General features: G+C 34.2%; 2 protein-coding genes across 5 annotated transcripts; both read left to right on the top strand.

Annotated features, from left to right (window-relative positions):
- Nucleotides 1–4,789: 4,789 nt before the first annotated feature.
- On the top strand, nucleotides 4,790–10,431 carry LOC132276581 (histone deacetylase complex subunit SAP18-like). Of its 2 annotated transcripts, none has more exons than XM_059778065.1 (6): nucleotides 4,790–4,966; nucleotides 6,038–6,070; nucleotides 6,185–6,278; nucleotides 8,540–8,655; nucleotides 9,953–10,030; nucleotides 10,155–10,431. In XM_059778065.1, exons 1-6 carry the CDS (start codon nucleotides 4,856–4,858, stop codon nucleotides 10,188–10,190), a joined length of 468 nt encoding a protein of 155 aa, XP_059634048.1. In that variant the 5' UTR covers nucleotides 4,790–4,855; the 3' UTR covers nucleotides 10,191–10,431. The 2 variants fall into 2 exon arrangements, with proteins under 2 accessions (XP_059634048.1, XP_059634049.1); XM_059778066.1 differs by having other exon boundaries at nucleotides 4,792–4,966; nucleotides 6,185–6,295; nucleotides 8,560–8,655.
- Nucleotides 10,432–11,705: 1,274 nt separating this feature from the next.
- LOC132276580 (polygalacturonate 4-alpha-galacturonosyltransferase-like) lies at nucleotides 11,706–25,031 on the top strand. Of its 3 annotated transcripts, none has more exons than XM_059778063.1 (11): nucleotides 11,706–12,056; nucleotides 12,172–12,325; nucleotides 21,059–21,093; nucleotides 21,180–21,239; nucleotides 21,354–21,491; nucleotides 21,606–21,672; nucleotides 21,817–21,863; nucleotides 22,142–22,476; nucleotides 22,579–22,936; nucleotides 23,394–23,981; nucleotides 24,402–25,031. In XM_059778063.1, the coding sequence occupies exons 2-11, from the start codon at nucleotides 12,175–12,177 to the stop codon at nucleotides 24,678–24,680; spliced, it is 2,058 nt and encodes a 685-aa protein (XP_059634046.1). In that variant the 5' UTR covers nucleotides 11,706–12,056; nucleotides 12,172–12,174; the 3' UTR covers nucleotides 24,681–25,031. The 3 variants fall into 3 exon arrangements, with proteins under 3 accessions (XP_059634046.1, XP_059634045.1, XP_059634047.1); XM_059778062.1 differs by having other exon boundaries at nucleotides 12,162–12,325; XM_059778064.1 differs by having other exon boundaries at nucleotides 11,707–12,056; nucleotides 12,162–12,325; nucleotides 21,606–21,669.
- Nucleotides 25,032–26,918: the final 1,887 nt, after the last annotated feature.

The following is a 26,918-nucleotide window of genomic DNA, read 5'->3' as shown; positions in this document are numbered from 1 at the left end:
ATTCAAATTATGATCACGTTTTTTTCAACTTTACTTGTATATTGTATTTTAACATTTTAGAGCATCAATTACATAAGAATTCGTTTGTAATTTATTAAAAACTTAGAATATATTTTAAAAATTTTTGTGCGTAGGAGTAATTTAATCTGAAATTAACTAAAGATCACATTAAATTATCATGTTAATTGGTTATATGTGTAATCCAAAATCTCAGCCTAAATTACAAACTCGAATTTAAAAATAAAAGAATAGGTTGAATTCGGATTGAATAGTTGTGCCTGAATATCATGTTAGAATTCAGTTAAAATTGAAAATTTCATATGTCGGTTGAGATCCACATATAACACTAACTCATCCAACCCCGGATTCACTGAATGGTGCCTATTCAAGTCCTTGAAAGATTTGTACATCACTTCTTCTTTGTTGCATAGTGAAATCCCTTCCATGTTTTTATCAGTTAACATATAAGCTATAAAGCCAAACACATTAAATTTGTTCCACGTGTTATTTGGTGTTTCCCTTTTGTTTCTATTTTATTTCGTTTAACTTTGTACATTGTCATATTTTGTCAAAAAAAGTAGCAAGAGCATTTAGACCTAGTTCTCCCTTCCATGAAATTGCAATCAACCCATGTGAAGTCAAAGCTCATACTTGCCCAAAATTGACATCCTAAAGTCTTCCAATTTTTTGGTTCTTGGATCATCATTAAACTCACTTTTTTCATTTTTTTTTTATTTAATTTATCTCAGTGGTAATCATGACTCACTGCATAACATCTTTGCAGTACAAACAACCCTCACACGATTAAGCAAATTGGAATGACTATGTATACCCCTTCTCATTTCATGAAAACCCCTTTAAACCAAACACCCCCAAACTTTCAAAATTTTACCACAAAGAGGTAGAAGTAGGAGGAATATTGAAATGATAAAAGATGAACAAAAAGAATTATACAGAAGAATTAAAAAGTAGCACATGGATTTTGCTAATGTGGGTACCACTGCATTGAACACTGATAAACCATACATACCATCTGTACTCAAATAAAGTTGATAGTGGGGTCTACTCTTATTAGGGCTTTCCTTTTATAGAAGTTTTTGAAGGTTGAGAAGGGTTCTTAATTGCATTTTTCCATTTTTAACCCATCCCTTCACTATCAGCTGAGTTTTCAATCCTCATGCCCTACTAGCAACAAAGAGGGTACACACAGTCAAATAGGACTTTATTGGAATTATTCTTTAGATTTTCTTCTGTATTGTTACATATATTCATTAAAATGTGTATAATTAATTACATGTTGTTTTGTATGGTTGTAGAAATTAAGAGAATACTATATTTTAATAGTCATGCTGTTAATATGGCACTATATTGGCAGCATAGTAGGTTGAACTTTTAAAGCAACTTTGTATGGCATGAGAGCCATCCCTGTCTTGGTACTGCAGTTCATGTGGGTAGGGACCAGGGTTTTTTAATTTGCCGGATTGTGACATTTTTAGCCCAAATTAAATCAATAGACATACAAGGATGAATATATATATACATATATAACTTCATAAAATAGTATATACGTATATAACTTACTAGAATATGTTCTTGTGTGTGTCTACTTATGAAGATAGGTCATTTTGTGGGAGTTAAATTTATTGATCCTTCACTCAACAATTGAAGAGATAAAATGATGTTGCTACGAAGCTCAAACAGGTATGAGCTCATAAATTGCCCACTAGGGGCATCTCGAACTCCTCATCTCCTTTTTTGAAAAAAGAAAAATTATACCATTAGACTACTTAGCCATTGGTACCATTTTTGTTTCATTGAACACGGATATTTTTGAAAAAATTTAGTTGGACAGAAAAGAACCTGAGAATGGAATGAGAGGGATGGTTATTGGCTGAACCTTGTGGCCCATTTTAGCTCTCTATATTTATCAACAATGTATATGTAACACATTAAGCATATAGCAGCCCACAGCTGGACAAATTGATTAGTAGTTATTGTTATTCCTTTTTTTTTTTTTTTCGTAAAGAGAAGGTTTGTGGAGATTTTAAAAAGGGTAAATGTAGAAATATGAATGTTAGGTCGAAGGGTATAACTGAGTCAATTTTTTATACAAGTAGAAGTATATTTTTACAGTAAAAATATACTGACTCAGTTATACCCTTCTAAAAGTATATTTTTATACCAAAAAATAATAATAATAATATAGTAATAATATATACTATCTACACTAATGATTGTAAAAAAAATATAAAAACAATCATTATTAATGTTAAATAATTATGGTAAAAAATTCTTAAATGAGGTCTAGTTCATTAAGTGGATGATTCATCAGGTCCCATCATTTGCAAATAAGTTTCAAAGCTAAAACCCTTAAATGGGATGCCCAATTAAGGCCAGCTTGAACTTGGGATCAATCTGGAAGTGAGCCTGGACTGAGCTTAAGGTGGGTCGGATGGTGTGTGACTTCAATATGATGGCCCAACCAAAATTAAATGCAGATCTATGGACTAAGGCCCATCTAGCAACGTTCTTGTTTTCTATTTGATTCTCTTTGTTTGTTGTATCGTCTGAAACACAGAGAGAAAAATAATTTGGAGCACATGAATTTCGTTTTCTTGTCAAAAATAAGTTCTAGATTTTTGTCCAAAAATTCAATATAGAAATGTGCCAACAAAGAAATACGAATTGAATTGCACAACACCTTTCTTGTCGTGAAGGTGTCACATAATTTCCATAAAATTATTCAAAATTTTAAAAACTTCTTTTTAACTCTTGTAATTTTCTAGTCCTATGAGTCAGTATAAAATTAGGGACCATTGGTGATAAAATATTTTCCCTACCAAGCGTAAATGTAAATACAAATCATAGTAGTCACTTGATGCCATCATATCAAATATTAGGTTTGAAATTATAATTGGAAAAGGAATTGAATTGTAATTAAAATATAATTTTATTTGCATGTTTATTTAAAATTTAAATTTGTGATCAACGGGTCAATGACTTAGCAATATTAGGCTCCTTATTTTCAAAAGGATGTAAGAGGTTCGAACCTCGGTGGCGACATGTGTGTGTGAATATCAAGTACCAACTAGTAAAAAAAAAAATTTTGAAATTTGTAAAAAGGAATTTGGCCTATCAACCTAATAATATATTTTATACCTCCTAAAGTGAATGAGAAGATTAAGTGCGAAAAAAAAAAACATATTGAGATAGTCTTTCTCCTTAAGTGTCCCGCGTGAGCAAATGTATGTGTGTTTCTTGTCATAAAAAATAAATAAATAAATAAATAAAACATGAATTTGAAAAAAAAAATAATTTTATATCATTTTATGACAAAGAAACATTATTCTTTTATGAACCACTTTAAATTCTCTCATTCTACCAATTTATTTCACAACCGTCACGTTTATGATATTTTAAAATCTCATCATTCTAAACAAGTTGTGAAATTTTATTTCAAATCTAATTCCTATATATGAAATCCCAAATTTCCAAATACAAGTAGATAATAATCCTTTGAAATTTAAAAACAATATTGTATATAACAAAAGAAAGGATATACCAAAAAAATATGGCTTGAGCAGTAGTATGCCACCAAATAAGAAAGAGTTCAATTTCTTATATTTGAAAACTAATGTAAAAAGAAAAAATCCTCACCCACTCACATTTTTTTTTTTTCAAGCATGAGAAGTAGAAGATGAAGTGAGTCAAATTTGGACTCCAACTTGATTCAAGCAGGCGTCTCTATCAATTGGATTACCCAACTCATCATTTTCCTTTTCTCTTTTAAAACAACTGGATTACCCAACTCATCACTTACCCTTTTCTCTTTCAAATATTTTCTTTTGTAAAGATAACAAGAATGCTATTTGAAGAATTAATAAACTAAAAAAAAAAATCGTCATTTCATCTTCTTTATTATTTTATTTTTTCTCATCAATTGTAAATCAATATTCTTCTATAATTTTCTTCAAACTTTTTATTTCCCCAAACAAAACAAATAATTTAAGTAGATATTTACAGAAGGACCTTTTACTTTGAATTTAATTATTAAAAATTTCCAATCTTTGTGTTATTTTGATAATTATTTATCAACTATTTATTTATTATTTATCAAATACATAGTAAGATTTGCCTAAAAATACTAACATAGCCTACGGATGCAACTTGGACCGGGCAACTCGAACCTAACTCAAGCCTAACTTGATTTTTTTACAAGCATGAGTAACCATTTTTATAATAGGATTGAGTATGGGTTGAAAATTTTAACCTGAACTTAATTAGGATTGGACTTAAGTCAATGTGATAATAGTTCGAACCTGAATTCTAATATTCTTTATATATATATATATATTTTAAATACATCATATATAATATTTTAAATATGATTGACATTTTTTTTTTCTAGCTTTCTTTATTTAAAATTTAATTTATTATAGGTTAATAGTTAACACTTGAAAGTTTTGAAAAATTTAAATTTTTATTTGTAATTTATTAAAAATTTGTAATAAAATTTAAAATTTTTATGTGTCTGAGATTATTTTAATTCAAAACTAATCACATTAAATTTTGAATTGACCATGTGTGTAAAACCCAACTTTTTATCTCGAAATCTCACAATCAATTGTAAACGCGAGGTTACAAATAAAAGGATAGACATAAGAGTAGTTAGAGTTGTTAGAATTGAAATCGGGTTAGAATTGAGTTAGGTTAAACATTGTCTATGTCGGGTTGGGCCTCCAACCCGGCTGAGTGAGCCCCAATCTGGTGTAAATGCCCTATTACAGTCATAGATGATTGAATACAGAGAAAGCAAAAGAGTGTGAAGCAAGGAGAGAGAATCTGAAGAGAAGAGATGGCAGAAATGCAAAGAAGAGCTGGAAGACTTCCTCCTCCCTCCGCCAGGGCCCCTCCTCCTCTTCCGCCTAAAGTTGACCATCACTTGGCACCCGTTGATCGCGAGAAGGTCCGCGTCCATTCCTAACTCTCTCTCTCTCTCTATATATATATATACATACACACACATATATACATAGATTCACACATATTGTGTCCATACTTGTGTCTATGTGTTTATATATTTATATCTGTGGGTTTTTGCTTTTCTAGGGTTTCTGTGTACGCGTGGGGGAGTTTAGTTCAAGTTTTAACATTACCGTTATTTATTTATTTATTATAGAGTTTCTTGTTATAATTTCACGGATTGGATTCGAACTTATGTATTTGATAGCAGTAACACTTTGTTTATGGAATGAAATTATGCATGATTTCATTGATTTGTAGTGGGGTTTTTCATAATTCGGGCAACTGTTATTTAATTATTTATGTATATTACTTTGGGGAAACAATGTACACTGGAGGAAGCAAGTTGATAAAATTATGTAAGAATTAGGTCTAAACTCAATCCAACTCAACTAAACAAAGCCTTTCCCTAACATGGCGAACCATGTGCGCGCGCGCTCTCTTTTTTGTAAAGAAAATCCCAAAAAAGGCTGGTAGGAAGTAAATGAAAAATGAGCAGAAGTTAGAGGGGTCCCTCAGATTGAGTTTTATATGGGATTAGGAGTCACATGCACACTGTAAGAAAACACCATCTTTTTATTTCATTATATAAGTGTGATTTTGTGCAACATAAATGGTAGTAATTATATCTAAAACTAGAGAAATCTGGTGCAAGGAGAATTGTACTTAAATGAAGAAGAGAAACAAAATAAAAGAGCGTTTCTAAACAAACCCGAATTTCCTTAATAAATGAAAGGAAAACCTACCAAGCAAAGAGAGGATGAGTATGGGATTTTTTAAAATTGGGCACTAGGCACTTTGTTTAGTATTTTAATCTATCAAAGTCGCATGTTTTCTAGTCGCCTACTCTGTGATTGTCACTCTCTCTCTGATATTAGGTACATAATGACACATGGTTTATTGTTCCCTCTTAGTGATGGACTGTGACTTCTGTATTTTGATTATTTATTTTTTTGTTGTTGTTATTGAAGTATTTATTATGCATATTGATCATTTATTTTTCATTCATATGCAGACCTGTCCTTTGCTGCTTCGCGTTTTCACAAAGGTATGTGCAATACACTTATTTTTAGTTTGTACAAAATGTAAACATAAATTCAGAGTTGTTCTAGATGTAAACTAAAAACTGAGAGGACCATTTTGTATCTCTTGAATTCTACAGACTGGTGGTCATCATTCTGATACAGATTTTGCAGTGAGGGGCAAGGAGCCGAAAGATGAGGTCCAAATTTATACATGGAAGGATGCTACTCTTCGTGAGTTAACTGATCTGGTATCTTGAAATGTTGTGCCATTCGCCTAGTTTTCATTGCTGTCCTTTTATTCTTGTTCTTTGTGTTTTCGTATATGGCAACGGACGTACCTTTAAGTTTATTTTCTAGATATTCTTTAACAACTTCATGCTTATGTCATTGAAATTGTAAATCCATTGAAATTGACATAGGACCACTTAGTCTGTCTAAGTTTTGGTAAGAGGTTGGGAGGGATTATAGATGTAGAAACTACCATAAAAGTTTTATGGGAGGAAATGGGAGAAGGGGCCTACTGTTATGATGTGCAACTACAATTGATGCAATATGAAGGTCTATTATCTTCATGTTGGGTGGTTGTCCCTTTTGTACTTGCATATGGAATTTTCGAGACCTCCACTGAGAGGTTTGTTGTGTATGGCGATTCCAGTTGTCTTTCGTTATATTAAGTGAGTTGGTGAAAAATAGTCAGGCCTATTAATTTGGATTCTGACAAGTTTGGGTAATGTCTAAATCCAAACCAATGATACAAGGAAGTTTGGATATGAAATCCAAGTTTTAGCTTAATGCTATGTTTGGTTGGAGGGAAGGATTGAGAAGGGATGGATGAGAGGAGGGATGGATGGAGCTTTTCGTGTTTGGTTGGAGGGAAGGGAAGAGAGGGAGGAAGGAAGGGATGAAGCATCCCTCCTTTCTTTTTGTTTTTGTATCCGCCCAATTTTAGGGGAGGAGGAGGAGAGAGATAATGAATAACTACTACACATATACAATTTCCAATTTTAAGCTTTTCAAAAAAATTCAGATGGATATCTACTTTTTATTATTTTATACAGCGAGGGTATATTGGTAAAAAATATATAAAAACTCTCTTTCCCTTCAAACCAAACAAAAAAAAGTATCACTCATCCATCCTTTCTACTATTCATTCCATTCAACCAAACAAAAAATGGGAGAGACACCTTTCCTTCCCTAGGGATTCGTCATCCATCCCTCCCCCTACATCTTCCATCAATTTTTCCATCCCTTCAACCAAACGAATCATAAGTGAATCTTTTGTCTCTCCAAAGGAGAGGTGAGCCTTATATTCAGCTGAGATACAAGTTCTGTGTTGAGGTAAGCCTTATAGTCTGTTAAAATATGAGTTCTCGCATATGTTTGATATGATTACCTAATGCATTGTCATAAAGATTAAATTTTATTTAGTACTTGAAGAAATACCAGAGAATTTGAACTTTTTCGGTTAGTGAGTAAGGTAGAGTTTATGAGTTTTCATTTTAGTAAACATAGTAGTAAAAATCAGAGTACATTGAAATTTGATGACATACAGATAAAAGTGCCCTTTTTTATTTGATTGATTTTTCATATGGAATAATAGTAGGAAAAATTGAGGATTATGTTCACCATTGAGCTAGATTAGGATGGATGAAGTGGAGATGACTTATGGAGTGTCATCTGACCTTTCAATTCGTACCAACTTATCAAGTTATAAGAAAAGGTACAAGATGGTAGTAAGATTGGTTTTGCTTTATTATATACTCCCTCCGTCTCAAATTAAATGTCCCTTTTTGGGAATCTAACTTTGTAAGAGGATGAGTTTTAATATTTTTTTATTGTATTGGTAGTGAATGAATTCCCAAATATGTCCATAGTGGGTCCACAAGATGTGATGGTTTCCTTTTTATAAGTTCAATGTAAGAAGGTTAAATTGGCAGAAGGTTACAAAAAGTATTACTTTGACTTTTCAAATGGGACATTTATTTTGAGATAGCCAAAAATGGAAAGGTGGACATTTAATTTGAGACGGAGGGAGTACTATGTTTGAAATTAAAGAGCCAAGTAACCAACATGGTTACAGAATTAGGGTAGTTAAAATGAGAATTTTAAGATGGATGAATGACAACACAATTAGTGATAAAATAAAAAAGAATGCATCTGTAAGAAGAGGTGGCACTAATTCAAAACAATATGAGGAATCATCTAAGAGGATGGTGATGGATAATTAATGTATTGCGATAATCGAATGAGAACAAAAAAGTCAGTTGAGGTTGTGAGATGCATATGAGGGCCGAGGATTTAATAGAAATAAGTAAGTTGTGGTTGTGATGATATGATTGCCAAGGATTTTGTAGAAATATGGCATCCAAATGGCCTGTTGGAGTTGGTTTGAGGAGAAGGATGTGTTGTTGGAGACAAGATGATGGAGCTGTTCTGAAACCTGCTAAACAGTAAACACTAGTCCTTTTAGTTTTCTAACATGCCAATTTCAGTTTCTTGTGCTTCTTTGCAGGTTAAAGAGGTAGCTCCCGATGCAAGAAGAAGAGACGCAGAATTGTCCTTTGCTTTCGTATATCCTGATAAAAGTGGGCGTTTCGTGGTTAAAGAGGTATCTCACACACTCTCTCTCTCTCTGTGTTTGTCCGTGTGTGTGTGCATGTGTGTGTATTTGTTGATCCTGCAGCCATATGCATGTGCACATGAACTTGTGTTGATTTTTCTTCCTAGTGTTTTGATGTCTGATGGGCGATTATGCATCTTTTGTCAATTAAATTGCACACATGTCTATAAATCGGTTCTTTCACGCATTTGTGAAATCTGTACCCCTAAATTGTTCAATTCCTTCTTTCAGAGAGTTTTTGCTACAAGCCTACAACTTCAGTAGTATTAACATAATTATTTTGATACTAAATCTTATGTAACTACAAACCATTGAAACCTTCATGAAATTTTTTCCCTACATTTGAGAAACTACTACATTGCATTCACATTTTCTTATCAAGTATATGTAACTTTATTACTTATATATGTATTCAAAATCCCGACTAGCTCTAAGTAACCCAAATTATATATATATATATATATATATATATATATATATATATATATATAATTTGGGTTACTTAGAGCTAGTTGGGATTTTGAATACAGTTCAAGTTATTAGGCCTCTGGCAGTGACATGTAAAAAGAGAGTGAAGAATAACTAAATAATTTAATGAATTGATATAGATTCAGAAGATACAAAGCCCTATGACTAAATTCATCAAATATTAAAAATAGTAGATTTGAGACTAAATCTTCGTAACTGTCATTAACCTCATCTAAAGCAGTTAAACCTAATTCAGATACAAACAATTCACAAGGTTTCATCACTGAAGTACTGTGAATGCTGCAAATAATTCTCAATCTGTCTTCAATTTTGCTTGTTTTTTTTTGAAAACCCATAACCACATTTTCCTCTTCTTCATAATCTTATTTTTGCTGCTAAATCGTGTGATATTTGTTAATCATTTTTAGGACTGAACACGTTGCTGGCATTAAAATAGTTTCCCAGTTAATTCCTGAATTTAGGTGTCTCCTAGTTCAATTATTCCTTAGCATTTAAAATTGTCTCTATAATTGACAAATTAGGCTAAAATAAAAAAGAAAAATCTGGTCTGACTTCTAAACATGGTCTGTATTGTAAAACATATTTATCCAATGTGATTATATGCATGGTGGAATAAATGCATTTGGATTGATTTTTCATATATGCTTGTGGTTGATATCCGGGCTTAATTTAAAAATACTATTATATATCAACTTGAGAATAAAAAATGACCAATTTGGTTTCCACGCCAAATCATGTTATTAGTGTAAAAGCATTGTTATGCGTTGATTGTTGAACTCTCTATTGTGTCATCAAGGTGGGAAGAACTTTTTCTCATCCAAATGGGAGACGACCAGACAATGGCAAGAGGCAATTGGGTGACCTTAGCTTCCGGGTAAAACGACTTGATTTCTTTTGAATTACCAGAACGTCCCCAAAAAAATAAAATAAAATAATAATAATAAAAAGATCTGTACTCCTTGTAGTCAATTCTAACTTGTATTAACATACGTCCACAGATTGGAGATTACTTGGATGTGGCAATTCTACATTGAATCTATCCAACTTGTTGAGTACACTCTGTTTCGGTTGCCCGTGGTGTGGTTAGGTCAATACATCCCATCTGTTTCATGATAAAAAGTGATAGACTGTTTTATGCATGGATAAGTATGGATATCTAAGGTTCTACTTCGAAATGTAAAGCGGGCAAATAATGTTTTATACTGTGTTTGGTATTGTGAGATGTTTTTTTCCCCGACGATCTTTAATTGCCAAATCTTTGTTAATTTCCTTGAATTCCTATCATGTTCCGAATATTTCTGATGCAAGTTCTGCAATGATGTCACTAGGAGAAAAGTGAGCTTTTCCGGGCTCATATTTTTTGCCAAGATTTCTTCATATTAAGCACATATATTTGTTTTGAAACACCACAGTCCATCTGGAGTTTTCCGTTGGATCATATTTTTTGGTTTGTAACAGTAGTTAGATGGGTATTCTTCATTTGTTCTACGGAAAATGAACGAGTCGTTTTATTCTGGTTTTGCATTCCTTCAAGGGTGATGTAACCTAATAATATGTTGAACGTGACGTGGATGTAACATATGATTTTGAAAACAGCGCAATGAGAAGAGTAGAATGGTTAGGGAGACGCTTTTGGTATTAGTTTGAAAACTTAGGGTCAGATTGTAACTCCTTGAATAGTTTTCTGTTTTAAAAAAATTGAAAATAGAAAATTAAATAAAAAACTCGTTCGGTTTTTTAAAAACTCAATTATAAAAATGTAAGTTTTTTGTTTTTAAAAAATTGAAAATAAAAAACAGTATAAAAAACTCTCTTTCTTTTATAGTATTAGAAAAATAGTTTCTGTTATCTGAATTTTTTTAGAATTGTTTTAAAAGTAAACAAAGTCTTTATTTTATTTTATTTTTAAAAAATAAAAATTATGCCCCCCCACCCCCCCAAAAAAAAAAAAAAAAAAACTATATGGTTTCCGCTAACGGCTTTTATAATATTCCAAAAATGAGTAAATTGAAACCCAAGACATCTTGGGGAATTTTTTTTGCTTAAAATGCATATTCTTATTTCTTTGTAAGAAATAAAAGCAGGAAAAGAGGGCTGCAACTTGGGTGTGTGAGCTTAACCTTCAACCCTTAGTACTCAGTTCCATCCATCCTATCCTTCCATTTCTAAACTCTTTGCAACTCTGAGATTTTTGGCCCATATAGTCAATTTCCACACTAAAAATTATATATGATCTTGAATTAATTTAAGATTAAATTACTCTTAAACACAAAAAGTTTAATAATAAATTACAAATAATTTCTTGAAAATTTAATTTTTCAAAAGTGTTCATACAATAAATTAAATTTAAATAAAGGAAATTGAAAAGAAAATTAAATATAATGTATTTATATAAAATATACATAAGAAAATAATATTAGAATTTAGTTTGAGATTTTTTTATTTTGAATAATTTAGTTTGAGATTGCTAGCACTACCCCTAAAAAAAATAATTGTCAGCACGACGTCGTATTTATAGCAAATTAAACCGAAAGGAAAATATATACAAGTCAAGAAACTAGAAAGAAGGAAGACCATATCGAAGAAAGTAGAAACTTGAAAGAGGAGAGAAACCATACCCGAAACTTCAGATCTCTCTCTGTCACACACACACCAGGGTCGCCGATAATCTCTCTGTCTATACACACTTCTTCCTCACCACTGATTGTTCGATTGCCACTGTATAACACACACTATACCCTGCATTTCTTTTCATCCTCCCACATCTCATCTCTGTCTCTCTCTTACATACACACGATTCAAACCTTATATATATAGATTCGATCTTTCTGATGCTTGCTAATGGGCTTAAATTAGCAATGCTCATAAATTGTGGTTTCTCAAGATCTTGAAATTTCATCGTAATTTTCATTCTCTATCCACACATAAACATGAAGTTTTTACTTTTTATTTATCTGTATCTATTTCTACTTTCTCTACTAACCCCTATATCTCTATCTTTCAAGTTTTTGATAGGAAATGGCAATTAAGAGTGGACTACACGGTACGGGCATTCATAGGAATAGCGTCGGTGGGTCTCGTTTTCCGATCGCAATTCTCATTTTTTTCTCAGTTCTCGCGCCGTTGATTTTCTTCGTTGGAAGAGGACTCTATATCGCAACTCCGATTGGTTAGTAATCTATTTATATATATACATATGTATGTACACATGGTTCTATTTTCTGTTTCAGTGTAGATTTCACTCTGTTAAAGTTATAGATTCATATGGGATGTATGTATGTATGTACACATGGTTCTGATTTTCAGTTTCAGTGTAGATTTCACTCTGAACTAGGACTTCAAATTTGATTAATTTACATGATTTGAGTTTAGAAAAAGAGGATTCTATGTTGTTTAGTGGTCAAGTCATGCCCAATTGATTAGTGGAACTCGTGCAAATGTTATTGGAATGCTTTTACTTGTTTCTATAGTTGCTGAGTGGAGCCACGGTAATTTTTTGTCTTCTAGATTGTATAAAAAAACTACTGTATTCAGTTTTTTTGTCACTAATAAATCTAGGACTTCTCTCCATTTACACCTTAGAGAGTAGCCCAAGTCTAAAGACCCGTGTGTCAAGGGCCGCATTGTTGTTGTTCATTTTACAGAGAGATATGAATTGTTTAAGGAATTTGTAATTAATAACCAACAGTTGTGTTGTATTATGTGGCTCAAAAATTATTACAACCCAATTACACAAAGCTTACATATTGGCTACAAAAGTGTGATGGTGAAGCTTCCAAATTAGCTTCCAAAGAAAGCTTCGAAATTCTTGGGCAACAAGTACCATTTGGCTTCCAAAGGAAGCTTTTGAATATACTTGGACACCAAGTATTTTTGGGCTATGTATAGCCTTACACACATTTTATGAAAGGCATCCAAGATAATCAGTTAAGTGAGTTTGTAATATCAATTAGAGAGTGAGAGAGTTAGGGTGTAATTGGGTTTTTGGGTGTGAGTCACTTTGCCTTGTATCTCTTTATTTCCATAGCAAAATATCGTTCTGTTTTCTCTCTGTGGACGTAGGCATAGCCGAACCACGTAAATTCTTGTCTCGTTTGTGTGTATACCTATTTATTTTTCTTGTCATTAATTTTTCTTTTTGTTTTCATAAACTCCTATTCGATCCTTACTTCGTAACAAACTGGTATCAGAGCTTGGGTTTGTGTATTGTGTACAAATAATGTTCACATGTACAATACTATTCACCGGCATTGTTCATACGTACGGTACTGTTCACATATAATATTCGGGTACTGTTCACAAATACGGTACTATTCACCAACAAATATTTTGGGAAGTTTTTTGATATGTCGACCAAATACGAGATTGATAAATTTGATGGCAAGATTAGCTTCAGTCTTTGGTGCATTAAGATGCAGGCCTTACTGACTCAGCAAGGTCTAAAGAAGGTGTTGTTCGGGAAGGACAAGTTGTCAACAACTATGTCCAAATGAAGACAAGGATGAAGTCGATGAAAATGTGCGCACTGCGATTCTTTTGAATCTAGCTGATGAGGTGCTGCGTGAAGTTATTGATGAAGACACGACGACAAAGTTATTGCTGAAATTAGAGAGTTTGTATATGACGAAGTCTCTCACTAGCAGACTCTACCTGAAACAGAGACTTTACACCTTTTGTATGAAAGAAGGTATGCCTCTTAAGGAGCATATTGATAATTTCAATTCTGTTATTATGGATTTGAAAAATACTGATATTAAAATTGATGACGAGGATCAAGTCCTGATTTTGTTGTGTTCTTTGCCTCCTTCCTATAAGTATTTTGTTACCACATTGCTCTATGGAAAAGACACTATTGGTATGGAGGATATTAAATCCTCATTGAACTCTTCGGAGTTGAGGAAAAAGGTGTCTGGAAATATTGGAGATGAATAGGCGGAGGATTTATTTGTAAGAGGCGAAAGTGAGACAAAGAGTTCTGGTAGTAGGGGCAAATCTAGATCTCATAAAAATGTAGAATGTTACTACTCTCACGAGATAGGGCACATCATCAAGCACTGTCCCAAACTAAAGGCAAAGAATGAGAATGACAAAGAGAAGGTTTAAGAAGCAGCTTCTGTGGCAACTGCTACAACGAGTGATTCGGAAAGTGACGAATATGTTCTCATGACAACCTTGTGTTCAGGTATGTCATTTAATAATAGTTGGATTATTGATTCTGGTTGAAGAGGTGAAAGGTGGTTTGATTTTGACGGCGGACAGGAAAGCTTTCAAAATTTTGGGAATTAGAATAGTCAAGATCAAGACACACAATGGGTTGGTGAGAACATTGTCAGATGTGCAACATGTACCGGATCTGAAGATGAATCTTATTTCAATAGGTGTGCTAGACTCCAGAGGTTACAAGGTTGTAATAGAGGGTGGAGTAATGATGGTCGTCATGGATTCTCTTGTGGTGCTACAGGGCACCAAGGTGAAAAATTTGTATATTCTCCAAGGGAATACAGTAACCGGTGGAGCTTCTACAGGGTTTTCTACAGTTAGCAAAAATCTGCATTCGGGTCTTGGCAAAAGAAGAGTTAGAAAGAGGAGTTACGATCCTAGTTCTCAAAAGAGTTGCGAGGGGACTACACAACGTGGTGGGAGAATGAAATCCGTTTTCAGATGGCAATTGAAATTGCAGCTGTTAGGGTGGCAGACCCATGAGGACAGGTTTGATATTGACTTGCAATAATCTTGGTGGCAATGAGATAGTCCATTCGAGTGCCATTAAGATCCGTGGGCGGTAAGTAGTTGGTCACAATAGAAATGCGAGAAAAAATCAAGGACGTCCTATTCTTCACAAGGGTGAGAAGATGACTTTTCATTATCAACCGGTGGTTTGTGGATGGTTGGAGAAGGTTGCTAAAGGAGATGTCAAATTTAGAGTTTCCGAGGTTGCTTTTGGTAAGCATTTAGAATTTGACAGAAATACTGGAGGTATGCTTGTGGCTGCGCAAGACATGCATGGGTTGAAGAATGAGAGCCCGAGGTTTAAGTTTGAGGATGACTCAAACTTAACTAAAATTCTTAATTAATTTGTTTTGTAGAGAAGACAGGTTGTTTGGCGGAGATATAGTGGCTCATTTGGAATTTTTGGCCAAGGTGGAGATTTGTTGTATTATGTGGCTCAAAAATTATTACAACCCAATTACACAAGGCTTACATATTGGCTAAAGAAGTGTGATGGTGAAGCTTCCAAATTATCTTCCAAAGGAAGCTTAGAAATTCTTGGGCAACAAGTGCCATTTGGCTTCCTAAGGAAGCTTTGATATATACTTGGACACTAAGTATTTTTGGGCTTATATATAGCCTTGCACACACTTGATGAAAGGCATCTAAGATCATCAGTTGAGTGAGTTTGTAATATCAGTTAGAGAGTGAGAGAGTTTGGGTGTAATTGGGTTTTTGGGTGTGAGCCACTTTGCCTTGTATCTCTTTATTTCCATAGTGAAATATTGTTTTGTCTTCTCTCCGTGGACGTAGGTATAGCCGAACCACGTAAATCCTTGTCTCGTTTGTGTATGTGCCTATTTATTTTTCTTGTCATTAATTTTTCTCTTTGTTCTCATAAGTTCCTATTCGATCCTTATTTCATAGCAAGTTGTATTCCATTTTTTTAACAGCAACCTAGATGAATTGTCAATAAAATGAGGTTGGCACAGAGAAACTTATGATCAAGCTGTGGATCCAAAATAATGAATTCTTTTATTACTTGAGACTTGCAAATGACAAAAAAATGAAATTCCTACAAAACTGCAAGCAACTATAAGTAGCACTAGAAAATTGTACTCAGTGGGTGGAATTTATAAATCAATAGGGGATCTTGTGGATTTTGTGGATAGCTTAAAAGTATAGGTGGCCGCCTTTGGCCATTTTTGTATTCTCTTGGGAGCGCCTTTAATGGTATCCTACCTATCTAAAAATAAAAATACACCATTGCTTAATCACTTGAGCGCTTGAAATGGGTTTGTAAGGAGCTAAGAAGCACGGACACTCCAAAATGGGCGAAGAATCCGTGTCCGACACGTGTTGGACACGGACACTCGTCGGACACGCCCCGACACGTGTCGGACACGCCAAAAAACGTGTCTAGAATTTTTTAATTTTTTTTAATTTTCGGACACGGCTTGGACACGGCTCAGACAGCTCGGACACGGCTCGGACAGCTCGGATACGGCTCGGACACGGCTCAGACACGGCTCGGACACACTTTTCTGGATTTTTTTTTTTAAATTTTTAATGTTGATATGTTATATTTTTTGTTTTGTACTACCCTAAAGATGCTGATATATATATATATACTAACCTAAAGATGCCACAATTCGCCGTGTCCGTGTCCTAAAGATGCTGATATATATATATACTAACATATCAGTGATATATATATATATTCCAACCTAAACATATCAGTGTTTTTTTTTTTTAAATTATTAATGCTGATATATATATATATATATATATATACTATTCGCCGTGTCCGTGTCCTAATTTTTTTGGATTTGCCGTGTCGCCGTGTCCGTGTCGTGTCGTATCCGTGTCCCGTATCCGTGTCCGTGCTTCTTAGGTAAGGAGAAGTGCACAATCTGATATGGTTCCCTTGCAGCATGTTTTGGAGAATGGTATGACAGGGAGATGCAGTCCTTTGGTTTGCTATGTTTAATGATATTGAGATGGCTGATAGATACCTTTTAAACTGGGTTGATACTTATAAAAAAAAAATGAAGCAGGGTTTGTCATTTGACAGTTAAATTAAATACACTTCTACTAGGAAGTAAAAGGAGAATGTGGGTTGTGCCGATAAGAAAAGCTAGGTAGTGTACAATTTACCAAAAGATATGGCCCTAGATAAAGAGCTGAATGGTGAACAAGGATTCATGTATTCAGTCACAAGTAATAAGGATATAAGGGTTTGTGGAGTTGTTTACTTGAGCTATATTAAAGGTCAAACAATTGCTTTTCCTAAAAAGAATGGGAGATTTTTTTAAAAATTTGTAGGAGTTTCCGTGGCCAACATCTTAGATTTTCGCATTTAGAGAGTACGAATAATACTTGCCTAAAGTATGAATTATTAAGATGTATAAATAAATGTATAAGGGATATGTGTGTTGTTCATAGACGCATATACAAACTATTAAGTTTTAAGTCGGTATATAATAAGTGGATTTAAGATAAGGCAAGAAGATATTTGCTAACTTGTTAGATCAAGTGGAAGGGGAGCCCACACAATTCCATAAAAGTACTTCCATTGAGGTGCCTGGTGGAATATTATGATAATAAGAAGCATTCTTCCTGCCTGTAATTATATTCACAAGATCTCGGCAAAAGGAGGGGGAGCGGTTGGTTTGACACCCAAGTCCTTCCTTGGGAAGGTATATGTATTAAGGACTTCGTTTAAAAGGAATTAAAAGAGAAAAAAATGTTTGGTAATATCTTATTTAAAATTCCTTTAAATACCAGATAAATTTTTAATTGACAATATTATCCTTTGCCTTCTTTTGGCACTCTAGAACGGAGTGCCCACTTCTAATACAATTAGTTTTTTTGCATTCTTTGTAATTCATGCCACTGAACCTTGGATATTAAAATGTCAGAATACCTTACTATTTAGCCATGAAAAATGAAATAAGTATATAACCTAGAAGGAGGCTGGTTCGAATTCAATCTGTGCTCCCTTCCATTTTCTTTTTCATTCTATTAGAAATGACGTTTTTTCTTTTTCTTCCTCACCCAAGAGGAGTTGAACCTTAGACCTGATGCTTCCTAAGGCACTAGGGCCAAGTTCTTACCCAATTGAGCCGACCCCTTGCAGTTGATATGACATTAACCTAAAAAAGAAAAGAAAGTTAGTCATAAAAACAGAAGCAGAAAAACGATACAAGATCTAAGATCACCCACTAATACATCAGGCAAGTAAGTGGTTGTGAGAGCGTGTCCTGGCTTCCTCTTTGGCCTAGAACTTAGCCTCCTTATTGGTTGACCTGTTAATCCAACTAAAGTTGTAAAGAGAAGAAGACCACTTCTGATGGGACACAAACCATTGCATCGATGGCTGGGCTTTTTCCATTAGCTTTGGGAACACCCTAATAACATGTCCCTCTGATCATAAAAAGATGCCACCATCAACAAGTCTTTATCTCATCTACTGGCTGTTTGATAGATATATAGATACACATCTACTATTGACTCTGTGAAGTGATAAAATCTTATCCTCAGTTGATCCTTTGGCAATTGTTTCCTTTCCTATATAGCCTCTGTTTTTTGGTCATCCTCTTGCCATTTTAGCACATTCAACTTAGAACATGTTTCTTTCTTTATACCAGTTCTGTAACATGCCCAAATCATGTTGAAGGATTCATTCTCATTTTATTTTCAATTAGTGCAACTTTATATTTCCGCAGATTCATGCCTTTCTTTTTGTATCTTTTCAGCACCATTTTCAGTTTAAAAACGTTGTATGAGTGACTAACAGAGTATAAGCATGTAATTTTTGGGGCCTTTTCCTTCCATATCAACTTCCAATTGGAAAGTACAGGAATTGTTATTTTTATTGAGGAACCTAAGATGAGCTTTAGAAGAAAACGAGCCAGTACTTTTAAGACACCTACATATTTTATTATGAAAGAGTGGAAGAGTAGATAAAATTATATTGTTATCATGATCGTTGAGGTTCTTTCATATTTTTCTTCTAAATACTAATGGTATACACTTAAAGAGCTTAAATAAGCAGAACCAACTATAGGACTTAAAGCTTGGTTTTTTTGAATGTTGGTGAGCTGCAAGCTTACTAAAGTTTCTTCTGGCCCTTGTTGGAGAGTTTGTGATGGATATGTGTACTATATACGTTTGTTTTGGTTATGCTTTAGTTGGTAAGAAGTTGGATAGTTTTTGTAGTTGTTTTCATTTTAAGTAGTTGGATAGTTCTTTTTTTTTCTTCTTCTTTTTTCCCCACTTGGTTAACTTTCAATTTTTTATTCTAAGGTCAAAGTTAGTAATGCTTCATAAGATACACACCTACTTCTTTTCGTCAAGGGTTTTACGCGATCTGATCGCCTAATTAATATATGTACAAGAGATGCGATCAGTATTTGATAATATTATCTACAAGTGTTTGTTTGTTTTTTTTTATAAATTTTATCACGTTTGATAGTGATAAATTTTATCATATTCTTTTGAAAATAGAAACATATATATGTATGTATGTGTGTGTGTGTGTATATATATATATATATATTTTACCTGGCAATTAAATATTTTTTTTCTTTCTTTAAACAGATCTTAAACCTTGACAACCTTGGGCAAATATATGAACTTTTGATTTTGACTTGGTACTGCGTATGGGGCTATATTAACGTTATTATACTCTTTTCAACTCAACAAAGAGATGAGATCTTTCAGTCTGCATCTAACATCTATCACCAGTTCTTTCTTATTGGTTGTTGTTTCTGTGCTTTCTTTATATAACTGGTATGGAGGTGGAGAAAGCTCATGGTAGTTCGCCACATATTTAGGAAGTTGGAACTTTCTAATTTTTATGTCATGTGTTGGTCATTGGAAAATATGTGTACATATATTCGTTTAAGCATAGCCCCTCAAGTTTTTACCATGTTGCTTAGATCTGTCAACTCCACACAAGGCAGATTATTAAGTGTTGCTCATGTCATGAGTTTTTTTTGGTTCTAGTGATAGTAGGTTGAAGCTTTGTGTCTATATTTTTAAAATGTTAATAGTCTTCATGGATTGTCCTTAGAGAGCAGAAGAATTCTTGAAGGCAAGTGAAAGGGGTGGCATTGTTGACCCTTGGCATTTTAGCGTTCTTGATTAATTTAATTTTGTCGAGTCTTGTTTTGAATGTACATTGCAATGATTGGATCAATTTTTTGATGTGTCCATTGCTTGTGCTGTTGCTTTAGGGTTCCATTCTTACACAATCCTCAATTATTCTTTTTCTCATTTAGTCAAAGTTTGTTGCATATCATACTCCAGGTAAAATTTGAGGAGTGAAATAGAAGTGTCCATGGGACGCGTTCCCCTATTGAACGCCTTTTTTAATTTATTATTACTTATCAAAAAAAGAAAAGAAATAGAAGTGAATATTTGAGGAAAAAAATGGAGTTCTAGAAGGTTGCAATGAGCTTAAGTATAGATAATCCTTGTTGAAGATTATGCAGAAAACCTCAATTTAAGGTTGCATCGTAATCTGTACTTCCATCAGCTAGAATCCTTTAGCTTTAATAAGATTTAAGTAGCTAGAGAAGTGGATCCTTGTGGGCGATTATCCAGAAAACCAATTCAAGGCTGCATCATGCTCCGAGTGTTACTTCCATGAGCTATAGTAAGTAGTGGAAGTATAGGCTACCATGTGCCCATGTCTACCCTAATTCCTGGAGGAGTGTCCCAATCTATTTGTGTAATTATTGCATTACCGATTTGGTGAATTACAACTAATATTGTTCCTTAGTGATTTTGGGGATTGTTCATTTGTTATAGATATTTCTGTGAGTTTGGGTGTTATTCTATATGATAACAACTCAACAACTGATCAAATCATTTTCCTAACTTTTTTGAGTTGTTGATCTCTTGTTGTTAGGGTTTGGATTAACACCCACGCTCGCAGGAAAATCTGTAACAAACAAAGAAGCCCCAAAATTTTCCAATGACCAATATTAATTGATTTACCAAATGTTAATTTTGTTAATTCACATATAAAAGTTTAACATTTAAGCGTTCATAAAAATTGTCATTATTTACATGTTCCATTAATGTGATAATACATGTTGTATTCTGGTTCGTGAATTTGTGCTATTCTATTTCTTTCACTCATTAATAGATATCAGCTAATGGTAAACTAATTTTTCTTCTGCAGATCAAAATGATATTTCAACTCGATTTGGTGGACAGGTAGCCTTCTTTGTCTCCGTGTATTTTGAATTGCAGTTCCTGGATGCTTCTCTTATCTAATGAGTAAAAAGTACTGGTTGTTTTAGGATGTAGATTGGAGAGAGAGACTGGCTTTGCAACACTTTAAATCTCTATTCTCGAGAGAGGCAAGTTCAAGTTATGAAGACCTATTTATGAGTTTATCCAGTTATTGTGATCTACCTTCTCAGTTTTTGTAGTTTCTTGCTGTTATATTAAACTCTGATTAAACATGTTTTTAGGTAATTGATGTCATTGCAGCCAACACAGATGATCTGGGACCTCTGAGTCTTGAGTTCTTCAGAAGGAATAATCTGTCTGCTTCTTGGAAAGTTGTTGGTCAGGAATCTTCAGTTGAGAATGACAACACTTTTGCTGAGGTCAGGATGACTATCATGCTTTGCCTTGAATTTTTTGCTTGTGTGTTTTCTTTTCCACTTTTTATGATGGATTATTCTTGTGAACTTATGGTTTATGATACATGATGTGTAAAGCCAAACCAAATAGCTGCAAACATCAAACAAGATGCTCGTAGAAGCAAACAGGAGGATTCTTCAGGTGGTAATATCTCTACTGAATCAATTTCCATGAAAAAAAAAGAAAAGAAAAAGAAAAAAGAGTCTTTCTTCTTAATATATTGATTTTAGATTTTACTATGCTTTGCTTACACTTTATTCTGATAGATGAATCTCCTGTCCCTTGCAGATGACCACTCTCAGTTTGTTGATACACCTGCCAGACTAGTGCGGAGGGTAAATGTCATTAATGGATGCATTTTATACTTTGATTGATATATAGTTCTTCACATATTGAAGACATAGTATTATGGAGCATTCTGGTAATTGCCAACTGGAGTATTATGGTGCTTTTTGGTAATTGCCAAATGGAAGATAAAGAAATAAACATCTGTGAAATCTTATGTCGTCTTTCTCTCTCTATATGTGTGTGTGTAATGTGTATATATATATTTAAGAAAAAAACTGTGTTATCCTGTTGAGTTTTATTTTTACTTGTTCAAGCTTTTCTGCAGCAATTGAGAGAGATAAGACGCGAGAAGCGAGTGGCTGGCTTGGTAAAACAAGATGATGAAGTAATTGTAAAACTTGAAAATGCAGCTATTGAACGTTCAAAATCGGTTGACTCAGCATTTCTGGGGAAATACAATTTATGGAGAAAAGAAAATGAGAATGAGAACTCTGATATAACAGTACATTTAGTGCGAGATCAAATGATTATGGCTAGGGTGTATATAAGCATTGCAAATATGAAGAACAAGCACGACTTGGCCAAAGAACTACAGAATCAACTCAAAGAAAGTCATCGCGCTTTAGGGGAGGCAACTGCTGATGCTGATCTACATCACAGGTAGTCTGGATCTGTGCATTTATTATCATTGGCATTTCTTCCTGTGCTACATATTGACGGTTCTGGTACTTTCATTTAATTCCACATCAAACATGTTTACAGTCCATCCGAGAAAATAAAAGCTATGGGCCAAGTGCTGTCAAAGGCTAGAGAGCAACTATATGACTGCAAGCTGGTCACGGGAAAGCTTAGAGCAATGCTTCAATCTGCAGATGAGCAAGTCCGGAGCTTGAAGAGGCAGAGTACATTTCTGAGTCAGTTAGCAGCCAAGACAATTCCAAATGGAATCCATTGCTTATCTATTCGCTTAACCATAGAATACTACCTCCTTCCGCCAGAGAAAAGAAGATTCCCCAGAAGTGAGAATTTGGAAAATCCAAATCTTTATCATTATGCCCTCTTCTCTGACAATGTCTTGGCTGCATCAGTTGTGGTTAACTCAACGATTATGAATGCGAAGGTAAAGGACTGTCATTTGACACTGCTGTCTCATGTACTTTTCATTTGTTAGATTTTGTTTACTTATAGTGACATGCCTTAAAATTACTGTCTACATTTCAGATTTTTGTATGTTGAAATTTTCAATCTGAATGCTTGGACCACTTAGGCCTCATCATTTTCTGGTATATATTTTCACGATTAATTGGTCACACATCAAATATGTGCTTGCAAAAATACTGGAATAGTCCGATGTTTGTACAATTGACCTTCTTAAAGAAATTGTAAAATGAGGTTTCTGAATCCTTCAGAATTGTTCTCTATCTTAATTTTGTTTGCATCAGCATTCTTTTCAGTGGGTTGACTTTGTTATGGATTTTTCACATTTTCGATGTGCTCAGAAACTGTGAATTATAGTTTTAGATTGTAGCTCAGATGCAAGTTTTTTAGACTGAATATGCCATTTGGCTGAATTGCAGGAGCCTGAGAAACATGTATTTCATCTTGTTACTGATAAGCTGAACTATGGAGCCATGAATATGTGGTTTCTGTCGAATCCTCCTGGAAAAGCCACCATTCATGTTGAAAATGTTGATGAATTTAAGTGGCTTAATTCATCCTACTGCCCAGTTTTACGGCAGCTAGAGTCTGCTGCCATGAAGGAATACTATTTCAAGGCAGATCATCACACCACTCTTTCTGCCGGTTCTTCTAATCTTAAGTACAGGAACCCAAAATATCTTTCAATGCTTAACCACCTCAGGTTTTATCTTCCCCAGGTTTATCCGAAGTTGGATAAGATCCTGTTTCTTGATGACGATATTGTTGTCCAGAAAGACTTGACTGGATTGTGGTCGGTTAATCTCCATGGTCAAGTGAATGGTGCAGTAGAAACCTGTGGTGAGAGCTTTCACCGTTTTGATAAGTATCTGAATTTTTCAAATCCTCATATTGCAAGAAATTTTGATCCCAATGCATGTGGCTGGGCATATGGGATGAACGTTTTTGATCTTAAGGAGTGGAAAAAGAAGGATATCACTGGCATATACCACAAGTGGCAGAATATGGTTAGTTCTATAAACCTTCTCTTTTGTGTCCTGTGTTTTCTTTTTCTTTTGTAAAAATCATTCATGTGTACCTTCAGCTTGAGTAGCTTAATTTCTGTGGGGTTGACATTGGCAAGTTACTGTTTTATTGAAAATCAGTCATATCGTGACTTTTGGATAAATACATAGTTTGATGTAGTTATTCCAGAAAAGAGGTTTTCCAGTTAATGATTCCCCCTGCCCCTCTTTAAAATGAGCACGGTCCTTCTATGGGCAGTTATTTGGCATGATGTAAGTGGCATGTCTTTAAGTAAATTTGTTGGTGTCACCTCCTCAGGTTTTATTTTTTAAATTACACTACAAGCATAACAGGAAATGCATCTTCCAAATGTTCTGATTTTTCCTTTCTTTTGTTTCTTCCTGTTCTTGTGGTGGTATTAGAATGAAGAAAGGGAACTCTGGAAGCTTGGTACTTTACCTCCAGGACTGATTACATTTTATCGCCTGACACATCCTCTTGAGAAGACGTGGCATGTGCTTGGTCTGGGTTATAATCCCAGTGTTGATCGGTCAGAAATTGAGAATGCAGCTGTTATACACTACAATGGGAACATGAAGCCATGGCTAGAGTTGGCAATGACCAAGTACCGATCATACTGGACCAAGTACATTAAGTTTGATCAGCCCTACATTCGCAGCTGCAAACTGGTGAGTAAATGAATGTTGGAATAGTAAGGTACAACCAGATCCTCTCTCTCTCTCTCATTTGAATCATCAGTTTAGCTTGATTTAGTATTGGACAGGGGAGGTGTTTTGCCTGTTCTGTGCTTTGTTTCCTTTCCCTATTTTTTAAATTGTTCATTCTTATGTGTAGTTCAAATTTTCTTTTCCATTTTTATCATCCCCACTTTCTGGAACTTGCTCATGAAGCCTACACTTTGTTGAATTGTAACAACTCCCTTCTGTATAAAAGTTATGTCTGATTTGAACTAAGGCAAACTTTAATTTTAAGATTTGATTGCGAATTTGGTGTATTATTTGAATGGAATCTTACACTTTTTTCGTAGTTAATTTTCAATGGGCTTGGAAATATTAATTGGTCAGACCTACGATTTTAATTATTTTAATATTAGTTGTTGGTATTATGAGCACTAACTGTATTTCAGGAGCACTGTGACAGGTCACCCTCTCTTGTGTTTTTTCAGACAGTGGCGTTGAAAAGGGTAAAAGGAGACATTTTAACTACAATGCTTTTGTCCTCCATCCTCCTTTTCTCTTCTTCTCTCCCCCATTTAACGAGTTTTGAGTCATCCGATTTCTTTTAAGTTTTGATTTAGCTTACGTGATAGAACAAGACCTCCATGCCAATTTGTGGTTCAGCCAAGTACTTCCCATTTTTATTGCTGCTTGATTTCATAGTAAAGTATTTGAGTTGTTTGTGATGTAGGTAGAGAATGGAAGTTTGTTTGTTACTTTGCAGTGGCATTGTAGGCTGAAATTAGTTGCAGGGAGGAGTTTATTTATACTTTGGGTCTCCCAATTTTGGACTTTATTTATACTTTGGGACTCCCAATCTATGATTAATTGTTGCTTTGCAGTTCCATTGTAGGCTGAAATTAGTTTCAGGAAGTAGTTTATTTATACTTTGGGACACCCAATTTATGATTAATTATTGTTATGAGCAATGTGGAAAGAGCAATGGTTCATTTGGACTTCAAATTTTCATTAGAAACAAGTGATGTTACCTTCCCCATATGCTGGAGGAACTGTAATTTTTTTTTTTTTTTAATGTACCCTTGGTAACTTGTTCATCCACATAGGCAATCATAGTACTGAACCCTTCTTTTATAATGGTTTTACAGAATCTGTAAATTTTAGTTGTGTACTTGGGTTATTGGAAAGACTATGACCTTGTGTGCATCAGATTCTATTTGGCGTAGAAGCTGCAGGTTTTTTGCCTGTCAAACAAGCAAATTTTTTGGAAGGGTATTTCACTGTAACAGGCAAGAATGTGATTGTTATTTATATGTATCATCAATCTGCTATTGAGCAAAAGAGTTGTTTCAGTTCAGTTTTGTGCTGCATTTTAAACCACTGGGCTTGTATGTATTTCGACTGTGAATTGCACGGTGAACTACTTTCTTCAGTGTCAGGTTCGTTCCATCGCCATTTTTGTAGACTTATCTTTTATGCTCTTTGATTTATCTAAAGATTGGACTGGGATTATTTATCATCTAATTGTTTTGAAAATGACACTTAACCTTTTGTTTTCCCCTCATTTTTAGAATGATGGGTTTGATTCAAACATGGACCAGTAATGGTGATTTTGATAATACAATTCATAAGTAGATGCTAAATTCGGCCAACTTATGGTTATTATTATTTGGTATTTTGCAATTCCACATCTTTGGTCTTATCACTATCTTTTTATGTATATCTGAGTGTACAAATGTTATACAATATATAAGACATACAAGGATGTGAAATGCAGAGGTATTTTGTCGTCCTGATTTTTTTGGTATCACAGCCAATATGGTGAAGACAGAGTAGCATCCCACCCAGGTCCAATTCGTTTGAAGTATAGAATGTCCTGATGGTCATGTTGAGTCGATGAGTTGAGCGAAACTAAAAAAGAAAAAGATTCTACAATCAACGATCGGGCAGTCAAATTCGATCTACGAATTGGACAAATTATTCAAGTAGACCACTCTTTGAACTTCAAAGTGGCCACAGCACAAACTTATCAAAAACAAAAAATTCAGGTTCTTGTCCTTCAAAGAAGAAAGTTCCATAAATTGGCACAGTCTCCATTTCTAGAGCTGCCGGTATCTCCTTTCCTCAGATGTGATGTGAGGTGATTCTCTTCTTTCTTTACCACTTGTTGTAATTCCTTTCATTTATCTTGGACAAAACATCTTTTCTAGCTTTTTCTCTCTCTACTTTCCTGACCATAATCAA

Source organism: Cornus florida, unplaced genomic scaffold, assembly GCF_030987335.1.
Source record: "Cornus florida cultivar Cherokee Brave unplaced genomic scaffold, ASM3098733v1 CherokeeBrave_3.0.0_Hap2_Chr10, whole genome shotgun sequence".
NCBI lineage: Eukaryota > Viridiplantae > Streptophyta > Magnoliopsida > Cornales > Cornaceae > Cornus > Cornus florida.
This window is presented reverse-complemented; position numbering and strand designations above follow the sequence as displayed.

What these genes read in the sequence shown, in the direction of transcription:
- LOC132276580 (XM_059778063.1), top strand. Translation starts at nt 12,175, where the DNA reads ATGGCAATTAAGAGTGGACTACACGGTACGGGCATTCATAGGAATAGC. An exon ending in CTATATCGCAACTCCGATTG is followed by an intron (nt 12,326 to 21,058) that starts GTTAGTAATCTA and finishes TTTCTTCTGCAG; the next exon opens with ATCAAAATGATATTTCAACT. An exon ending in CTGCCAGACTAGTGCGGAGG is followed by an intron (nt 21,864 to 22,141) that starts GTAAATGTCATT and finishes GCTTTTCTGCAG; the next exon opens with CAATTGAGAGAGATAAGACG.
- LOC132276581 (XM_059778065.1), top strand. Translation starts at nt 4,856, where the DNA reads ATGGCAGAAATGCAAAGAAGAGCTGGAAGACTTCCTCCTCCCTCCGCC. An exon ending in TGCTTCGCGTTTTCACAAAG is followed by an intron (nt 6,071 to 6,184) that starts GTATGTGCAATA and finishes TGAATTCTACAG; the next exon opens with ACTGGTGGTCATCATTCTGA. An exon ending in GGCGTTTCGTGGTTAAAGAG is followed by an intron (nt 8,656 to 9,952) that starts GTATCTCACACA and finishes TGTGTCATCAAG; the next exon opens with GTGGGAAGAACTTTTTCTCA.